This window comes from Sciurus vulgaris (assembly GCF_902686455.1).
Source record: "Sciurus vulgaris genome assembly, chromosome: 1".
Taxonomy (NCBI): domain Eukaryota; kingdom Metazoa; phylum Chordata; class Mammalia; order Rodentia; family Sciuridae; genus Sciurus; species Sciurus vulgaris.
Window position 1 is genome coordinate 20,629,397 of NC_136461.1, and position 10,015 is coordinate 20,639,411.

Below are 10,015 nucleotides of genomic sequence, written 5' to 3' on the forward strand. Positions count from 1 at the left end.
TTGAAACAATTCAAAAGTGGAGTTGAAGTAGAAAACATTTTTCAGGTATATGGAAAGTGTATTCTAATGATTGCTTCATTCTTTCTAAATTTACCTGTTAACTATAGAGTATTCTAGGGCTGGTGGTGGGTTGGGGGTTTGACACACTATTAAAAACAATTGTCTAATACATTTATAATACAAGCCAAAGTCTGTATTTCCAACCTTTTTTGATAAATTGTTGTGAAATTAGTTTCAGTTCGACTGCAGCTCTTACTGGAGAGCCTAGCAAATAGTTTTATTTGGTTTGGAAATAAGTGTTTTCAAATCTTACTTTTTGGTTATACCAAAACAAAAAACCAATACTAATTTATCTGTCTTTTATTTTCATTTGAGAAATTACTTGCCAGATTTATTCAGGCACTGAATATTTTCAGGCTTTATTTCCCTTTCAGTGAAATGTATATTGGAGTTAAACTGCTAATGAACAATCTTGGAAAAGGATTAGATGGTGTGGAAGATTATTAATTAATGCTTACACTTCCTCCTGGTGTTTCTGCTTCAGTTTCAAGAACTTGTGTCCCATTGAATGTCTGTTCTGCACCTGAAAAACTGGAGAGGGAATGGGAAGATAAACCCTGTCTCCAAAATAATTTTTAAGGGGCTGGGTTGTAGCTCAGTGGTAGAGCACTTACCTAGCACTCGTGAGGCCCTGGGTTAAATCCTCAGCACCATATAAAAATAAAATAAAGGTATTGTGTCCACCTACAACTTATATATATACATATATATGTATACATATTTTTTAAACTAAAAAATAATTTTTAAAAATGGCTAAGAGCTGGGTGCAGTGGCATACACCGATAATCCCAGTGACTTGGGAGGCTGAGGCAGAAGGATTGAAAGTTCAAAGCCAGCCTCAGCAATGTAGTGAGGCCTAAACAACTTAGATACTGTCTCAAAATAAAAAGGATTGGGATGTGCCTCAGTGGTTAAGTGCCTCGGGGTTCAATTTCCAGGGCCAGTAGATAAATAGGTAGATAGGGCTAGGGATGTAGTTCATTGGTAGAGTGCTTGCCTACCTCACATGTGGGAAATCCTGGGTTAAATCCCCAGTACTCCCAAAAAGAAAATGCAGTAAATAAATATGCCTCAGTTGTTTTATGGTCCACTTAAAAGTGGAAGGAAGGCTGAGGGTATAGTTTAGTGGTAGAGCACTTGCCTAGCAAGTGTTGAGACCCTGGGTTCGATTCTCAGCACCACATAAAAATAAAAATAAAGGTATTGTGTCCCCCTATTAACAACAACAAAAAAAAAAATTAAAATTTCTTTAAATTTATTTTTATTTAAAGATTGGGGCTGGGCATGGTGGCATATACCTGTAATCCTAGCAATTCAGGAAGCTGAGGCAGGAGAATTGCAAGTTTGAAGCTTCTGAGAATTAGGGAGACCCTGTCTCCCCCCGCCTCCCCCCCAAAAAAATTAAAAAGCAAAAAACAAAACTGGATAGGGATGTAGCTCAGTGGTAAAACACCCTGAATTCAATCCCCAGTTACCCCCTAGAAAATTGGGGAGAGATCTTTAGAAGGATACATAATTACAGACAGGAGGAATAAGTTTAAAGAGAGTTCTTGTACTGCATGGTGGGTATAATGATGATACATGGTATTTTTTTCTTTTGTGTAAGGAATGTTCTCACCATAAAAAGGGCAACCATATGAGATTGCTTAGGGCCTCTGGAAGTTGCAGGGGCTGGCTTTGAACTGGTGATCCTCCTCTCAACCTCCCTAGTTGCTGGGATTACAGGCGTGCACACCCATGCCTAGCTTCTTAGCCACTTGAGCTAAGGTCCTGATCAGATATCATGCACTTACATAACCATATTACAATTACCAAAGTCTGGAAATTTAACATAATATTGTTACCCAATCTACAGATATTATTCAGATATTTCCAGTGTGGTGTTTTGTTTGTGCATGTGTTGTTCTTTTGAACTGGTTTTGCTTGGAACTCATGGTCTGGAGCAATCCTCCTGCCTCTGCTTCCTGAGTAACTGGAACTACTGGCACTCACTATGACATATAGCTTCCAGTTTATTAAGAGTCTTCGGTAAGCAGTCTTTTTGTGATCCACATTCTAGTTTAGAATCATTTTATTTCATGCCTCTTAAGTCTTTTACTCTTCAATGACTTCAATTCACACAGTCCTGCTTATTAGATCAGTTAAGAGTTACAAGATGTCTGTTTTGCCCTTACTGGTAATGTTAACTTTGATCACTTTTGTATCATCCACAAGACTCTCCACTGTAATAAAGATTACTAATTTTTCCTTTTAATAGATGGGGAAAATAAAAGACTATATAAATATTTGTTTCTCCTCAAAGTTTCACCCTTAGGTTTTAGCATTTATTGATAATTCTTGACTAATTCAGATAGTACTGTGATAGGTGTTTACTTATAGATTCAAACAGGATCTTACTGATTCTCTTTTCAGTTTGCTTTTTTTATAGATGTAGATGGCACAATACCTTATTTTTCTGTGGTGCTAAGGATCGAATTCAATGCCTTACACATGCTAGTCAAGTGCTCTACCACTGAGCCACATTACCAGCCCTGCTTTTTAAAAAATAAAAACAATACTTAAAATTTGATTTTGTAAGTAAAATCTTGTGAAAAGTTTAATTATTTTACTGATTCCAGATTCATTTACTTTTCAAGATTTGATTTGAATACTTAAGTATCCTTATACTCTTCAAGAAGATGAATGTTACCATTATTACTTATAAATGTGTTTATTTTTCTTTTCATATATTTGCAGTACTGAGGTTTGAACCCAGGGGACTCTGTCACTGAGCTACATTCCCAACCCCCTTTTTTAAAAATTTTAAGATGGTAATGCTAAGTTGCCTAGATTGATCTCAAATTTGCAGTCCTCTTTCCTCAGCCTCCAGAGTAGCTGGGATTATAGACTTCTACCAATAAGCCTGACTTGACTAAATATTTTAAATGCTGTTATCAAAAGCATGCTGATGATCTTAATGTATTTTCTTAGGACTTGGTAGGGCAGTAATATAAAGTTTAGGTTTTCTAATTTAGCATTAAAATTTGGGGCTGAATTACATTAGGAAGGCACTGTTTTCAGGTGTGATTTTGTGTGTGTGTGTGTGTGTGTGTGTGTGTGTGTGTGTGTGTGTCAGTACTGGGAATTGAACCCAGGGCCTCACATGCTGGGCAAGCTCTCTGCCACTGAGTTACATCCTCAGCTTTTTTTTTTTTTTTTTTTTTTTAAATTAAAGGTGGACACAATAATTTTATTTTTATGTGATGCTGAGGCTCGAACCCAGGCCCTCATGCATGGTGGGCAAGCCCTCTACAACTGAGCCACAACTCCAGCACCTTGTTTCGTTTTTAATTGCTATCTGGGGAATCAAACCCGGGGCCTTATGCATGCCAGGCAAATGTTTTACCACTGAGTCACAACCCCAGTACAAGGCACAATTTAATTTAAAAGTTAAATCTAGTTTGCAAGGTGCTGGGGATTGAACCCAGGGCCTTGTGCTCTAACTGAGCTATATCCCCAGCCCAAAAGTTAAATCTTAGTAACTGTTTTCCTCTGCTAAACCTAAAAGTAGTTCGTGAGGTTTCTGTAGACAAGTTTTTTGCTTTCTAGGAGGTGTTTTGTTTTTGTGGTGCCAGGGATTCAGTTTATGACTTGTACATGGTAGGCAAATGGTACCACTGAAATAAACCCTCAGCCCCTTCCTGGGAGCTTTTGATGTTGTTGTGGCTACTTACCATGAAACGTGGCAATGTAATTTCAGTTTCAGTTGGGAGTGCAGATTTAGAAGGATGTTGAAAGAAATGATTAAAATAGTCTCAATGATGGGAAAAAAAGATTGAAACTTTACCTTGAAGAACATAAGGAGAGGTGGCAGACAGTCCTCAATTAAAGAATGATAAAAGCGGTAGGAATTGAGGAACTGTCAGATAGGTGTTCCACACCTGCAATCCAAGCTATTCTGGAGGCTAAGGCAGGAGAATCACAAATTCAAGGTATATGGGAAATTTAGGGAGATCCTATCTCAACTTTAAAAAAAATAAATAAAGACCAGGGATGTAGCTTATTTAGTGGTTAGAGCACATGTTCAAGGCCTTGGTTCAATCCCCAGTATCACCAGATTTTTTTTTTTTTTTTTTTTTTTTTTTTTTTTTTGCGGTACTGGGGATCAAACTCAGGGCCTTGTGCTTGCAAGGCAAGCACTCTACCAGCTGAGCTATCTCCCCAGCCCCAGATTTTTAAAAAGCAATAGGAATGAGCTGGGTGTGGTAGTGCATGCCAGTAATCCAGGGGACTCCGGAGACTGAGGCAGGAGGATTACAAGTTCAGAATCAACCTCGGCAATTTAGCAAGGCCCTAAGCAACTTAGCGAGATCCTGTCTCAAAAAAGAAAAGGACTGGGGATGTGGCTCAGTGGTTAAGTGCCCTGGGTTCAATTCCTGGTACCAAGAATAAAATAAAATGTAATCAGCAGGAGCAACAATAGGAATATGACTTAATGAAGAAACATACCTGAGTTCATATTTCCAGGAGCCTAAGGTGGATAGATTTTTTTTTTCCTTTTTTTTTTTTTTTTTTTTGCCATGCTGGGGATTTGAACCCAGGGCCTTGTGCTTGTGAGGCAAGCACTCTACCAACTGAGCTATATCCCCAACCCCTGGAAGCCTAAGGTGGATAGATATTAACAGTAATAGAAAAGAGGCTAGATAAGTGGTATCTGTGTAGTTTATGAAAGATAAAACTAGGTAGATGAATTTAAGATTGTTTTAAGTAAGGAGTTGAAAGTTTGACCAGCTCCAAAGATTGTTTTGTAATTGATTTTCCTGTATAATACATCCTTTGTTGAAACTTGGAGGATTCTATGAAAAGGAGGGGGAAAAATACTGCTGCCCAGGAACAGTCCTCTTAGGTTGGACTGAATTAATTTTCTTATTTGACTAATAATTGATTCCCAGAGATTGGAGTATGTGAGTGAATTATTAAAAATTTCAAAATTTATTAAAAATAAATCCCTGATTTTGGTATGTTGGTGGGTGTCTCTGAAATCTGGATATATGAAGTAGGACATCACAAAAACAAACATTAAACAAATTTTTTTTTTTTTTTTTTTGGGGGGGGGGTGCTGGGGATCGAACCCAGGGCCTTGTGCTTACAAGGCAAGCACTCTACCGACTGAGCTATCTCCCCAGCCCCTTAACTTCTTTTTCTGAAAAAGTAATTTACTTTTTTTTTTTTTTTAACATTCATAGAATAAGAGTGGTAGTGTAGTCAGTTCATTTACAGTCTTTTTTTATTGACTTTTATGTAAATATTTATGATAACAATGTAGAAAGGGCATGGATTTGGCAGCCACTAGTTCTAGGTATGAATTTTGGTTCCTTTTTGTCCTTGGGAAGTAATTTCTTTGAGTTTTAGATTTTCTTATCTCTGAAATAAGAAAAATAAGCAGGGTGTGGTGGCAAATGCCTATAATCCTCAATGTTTGGAAGACTGAGGCAGGAGGATCACAAGAGTTAAGTCAGCCTGGGCAAATTTAGCAAGACTGTCTCAAAAAATGAAAAGTGGGCTGTACATGTGGCTCAGTGGAGCACTTGCCTAGCATTTGTGAGGCACTGGGTTCAGTCCTCAGCATCACATAAAAATAAATAAATAAAATGAAGGTATTGTGTTCACCTGTAACTGAAAAGAAAAAAGTGCTAGGTGTGGTGGCATACACAGCACCCAGCAACTTGAGGCTGAGGCAGGAGGATCACAAGTTCAAGACCAGGCCCAGCGATTTTAGCAAGGCCCTAAGCAACTTAGACCCTATCTCAGAATAAGACATAAAAAATGGCTGGAGTGTGGTTGAGTGATTGAGTACCCCTGGGTTAAAATCCCTTGTAACGACCACAACAACAGCAGCAACGAAAAGGGAAAGGACTGGGAAGGGATATAGCTCAGCACTCCTGGGTTTATTCCCACCCCTAGTATTGCCCCCCCTATTCCCCAAAAAAGACAAAAAAAAAAAAAAAAAAAAAAAAACTAGGGAAAATAACAGTTCAAATAGGGTGATTATATGAAGATTGTTATATACAGTGCTTGAAACTTGGAAACTTGTAATAGATGCTGTTCTTTTTGGTAGAAAACATTCAGTCAAACCATAGTTAGCAAAGGGTAAATGGGAACAACTATATAAATTTAGGCCTTTGAACTCCTGCTTGTGGATTGAGCCTTATTTTTCCATTAATTTTTTAAAAAGTTGTATATTGTGAGGTAATGTGTGAAATAGATGGCTTTTTAGATCAAAATTGTGAAGGACTCAAAGACTGATTCTTACTAAGAAAATAAGTATTTAGGTTTTTTTGTTTGTTTGTTTTGTTTTGTTTTTTAGAGAAAAGTCAAATATAATTGTCAGTTTTTAAAAATCCATCCCTAAGTCAACTTAAGTTCTCCCTGGGGAATGAGGGTGGTTTTCTTGGCCTACCGTGCAGTGAGAGCTTTCTGTAGTCAGTTTAATGCTCCACAACCCTGTGAGGTATTTACCTTTACATTATAGAAAAGGAATTAGTAGTCCATGAATATGTCTAGGGCCCTGGGATTAGTATAGGATTTGAATGTACAGTGATCTGACTCTAGTACTCATAGGATTTTTTTGGGGAGTTGGGGGAAGGGTTGGGGTAACTAAGAATTGAACTCAGGGTACTCAACCACTGAGCCACATCTCCAGCCTTAGTTTTGTATTTTACTTAGAGACAGGGGCTCTGAGTTTGCGCCTCGCTGTTGCTGAGGTTGGCTTTAAACTTGGAGATTCTCCTGCCTCAGCCTCCAGAGCTGCTGGGATGATAGGCGTGTGTAACCTCTGCTGGCTAAAATGGATTTTAAAGTCAAAGAGAAGTTAATTTTTTATTAATTGGGATGCTTGAGTGTTGCTACCCTGGTTTAAAATCTAAGTAATAAAAGTTTTATGGATGTGGTGGTGCATGCCTGTAATCCCAGCATCTCAGGAGACTGAGGCAGGAGGGTTACAAGTTCAAGGACAGCCTACACAATTTAGGGAGACCCTGTCTCAAAATCAAAAGGACTGGGGATGTGTCTCAGTGGTTTAAGCGCCCGCCCCTGGGTTCAATCCCTGCTACAAAAAACAAAGAAATAAAAGCCAGTTTATTTGTGGAAATAATTCTGTTTAGCATAAATAACTAAAATTTTTAGGTATGTTCAGATAAGTTTTAACTAATCATTTCTTTTTTTTCTTATCTTCATAGGAACGTCAAGGTCGTGGAAAATAAAAAGCAGTTCTGCATAGACTGCAGCAACGGTTGCATCTGCATATCCTAAGCGGAAAATTGACCTTCAAGAGAATTAGGACTTTTTTCTTAATTTCATTGACTTACAGAGACGATTGCAGACTTGCAGTTTAAGTATTGGAATTTCACAAAAGACATAGGACTTAACTGGAAAATAAAAAAAAAAAAAAAGAAAAAAAAGAAAAAATAGGAAAAAGAAAAAAGTAAACAAAAAATTCCTCTAGGTAGTTTAGGTGAAAAATGTCCCTTTTATTTTGGCTTCGGTTGTGATTTTCAGAGCATAATGCTTTGGTTTTTTGTCTTTTACTATGTTTTTCGGATTTTTAAGTCCGTAAGTGCATACAGTTTTCTCTAATTTTTAAACCCTTTCCTCCTCCCATTTTGACATTTGCACTTGGAGAACACTTGAGTTGCAAAGGTTGGGTGTCCACCCCAGAAAGTGGGAATTTGATTTTTCCCTTCCGAACTGGAAGAACATTTTTTATGAAGAATTTTTGTCTAGGAGAATTTAACAGTGTTACCCAAGGTTGTGTCTTTAAGGGTGGTTCATTTTCTCTGACCCTTTGTTACTCAAAGTAAAGTACTAGGAGTCCTAAGAAATGTTCTGTTCTTGTACATTATACTGATTAAGTCAGGATTAATTTGATTTCAAAGCTAAGAACAGTGATAAAAACTCGTTTTCAGAAATGCATTTTGGAAGAGAAAAATATTGTAAAACGTGTAGTGAATGTTTCTTCAGTTTCTTGTTCAGCCAATGAGGAAAGGGCATTGCCTTTCTTTTTACCATTAATCACTTCTCAATAAACGTGAGATCCTGTTGAGCATCACTTTTAGTACCATTTAGTATTATTTGAATCTGCTATATGTTGTGAAAGATTTAGAGTATAAGGATTTCTGAGAGGCAGTATAGAAACTAATTTTAGAAAGTTTGTGTTGAAAGGAAATAGTTCAGATTTGCTTTGTACCTAGGGCTGTATTAACCATGACCCCTGCAATGCAAGGTGGGTCAATATTCATAATACTTCATTTCTGGATACTTTCCAGAGAATATAGAGCCACTGGTAAATCATTCATTCAACAGATAACTTGTGTTTATTAGGTGCCAGGCACTACTAACTGCATAAAACTCTGGCCAGTGATGCTGGAGGAGGTGGTATCAACCACCAAGGATATAAGTGTATAATCTAAAATATGGTTTATTGCATGGTGGTTCATGCCTATAATCCTAGTGACTTGGGAGTCTGACAGGTGGGTCACAACTTCAAGTTTGAGTCAGTCTTGGTGACTTATGGAGACACTTTCTCAAAAAAAAGGGCTTAAGGATGTAGCTTAGTGGTAAAGTGGCACACCCCCCCCCCCCCCCCCCCGTTCAATCCCCAGTACCTAAATAAATGAATAAATAGGACTGGGGATATAACTCAGTGGTAGAACTATGGGTTCTATCTCCAGGACTTTTAACCCCCCCCCCCCCAAAAAAAAAAAAAAAAAAAAAGATGGGGGCAAAACAAAACCAAAGTATGGTTTATTTAGACAAGTGTTCCACATGGATTCGTGTCCTAAAAACAAGAAATTCGAGTGTACCTGAGTCTTGGTGTACCTTATAACCACATGACATTTAATTCATTCTTGTTTTTTTGCCTAGATTTGAAGGGCTTCTGTGCCTTAAAGTTTTTTTTGGCTCTAAATATGTCCCAATTTGGGGGCTGGGGATGTGGCTCAGTAGAAGAGCACTTGCCTGGCATGCCAGAGCCCCGGGTTTGGTCCCCAACACCAAAAAACAAAAAAAAGCTTCAATTTTGGAGAGTTAGTTTAAGGTTTGAAAAATATCTATACTAAGAGAATTCTGAAAATGGGTTTTAATACTGTTGGACACTTTTGCCCTGAAGTGACTTACTCATCCTTTTCTGTATAGCCCAGACTGGTAAGTCAAGGGTGCCAATGAAATAAGTCAGTGCCGATATTTATTTAACATTATAGTTAACACTTAGGTTTTTATATCAGGGGCACAGTACAATATTCTGGATATTCCTGTCAAGCTTTTTGAAATAACATTCCCCTCCGCCCCAAAATTAGGAAATTGCTCGTGTTTTTCTCTAGTTTGAATTTGGCCAGATTTCCAGTAAGAAATGGAGCCCTGAAGCTGGGTGTGGTAGTGCATGCCTCTTAATCCCAGTGACTTGGGAGACTGAGGCAGGAGGATCATAGGTTTGAGGTCAGCCTCAGCAACTCGGCAAGGCACTGTGTTTGAAATAAAGGTTTGGGGGGTGTTTCAGTCGCAAAGTGCCTCTGGCTGCATTTGATCCCCGGGGTGGGGTGGGGAGCAGCACTCAGTGTTTCCACTTGTATCCCTAACTTCTGAAAATTGTACAGGGTTCCCTTGAGCTTGTTTAGTATTTTGCTTTCAAACAGGAAGAAAAAAAAAAAAAAAAAAGAGAGAGAAAAGCAAATTTAAAAGCTATTTTACCTAGATTTTCTTGTGTTGAATTCAAGTTGGACATGATTATTCAAGATGGTTTTTTTTTTTTTTTTTTTTTTTTTTTGTAATTTGAAAGGTTCAAAGCTCAGTAGTTGCTTCCCAGTCTTTCTTTTCATATCATGTATAGGAGATACTCTTAAGACTTTGGGAGTAAACTAAAACTGTACCTTTTAATAAGATCACTCATTTCACCCTACTGAGTGTTGAGGGTTTCAGGATC

General features: G+C 37.9%; 1 protein-coding gene across 2 annotated transcripts in view; it reads left to right on the forward strand.

Moving 5' to 3' along the window:
- Nucleotides 1-8,146, forward strand: part of YTHDF2 (YTH N6-methyladenosine RNA binding protein F2) — a 33,514-nt gene extending 25,368 nt beyond the window's left edge. For both annotated transcript variants that reach the window (XM_079103213.1, XM_079103214.1), the window contains one exon: nt 7,278-8,146. In XM_079103213.1, coding sequence (XP_078959339.1) covers nt 7,278-7,301 — 24 coding nt within the window. In that variant the 3' untranslated portion in view covers nt 7,302-8,146. The remainder of the gene's footprint in view (nt 1-7,277) is intronic.
- The last annotated feature ends 1,869 nt before the right edge of the window (nt 8,147-10,015 follow it).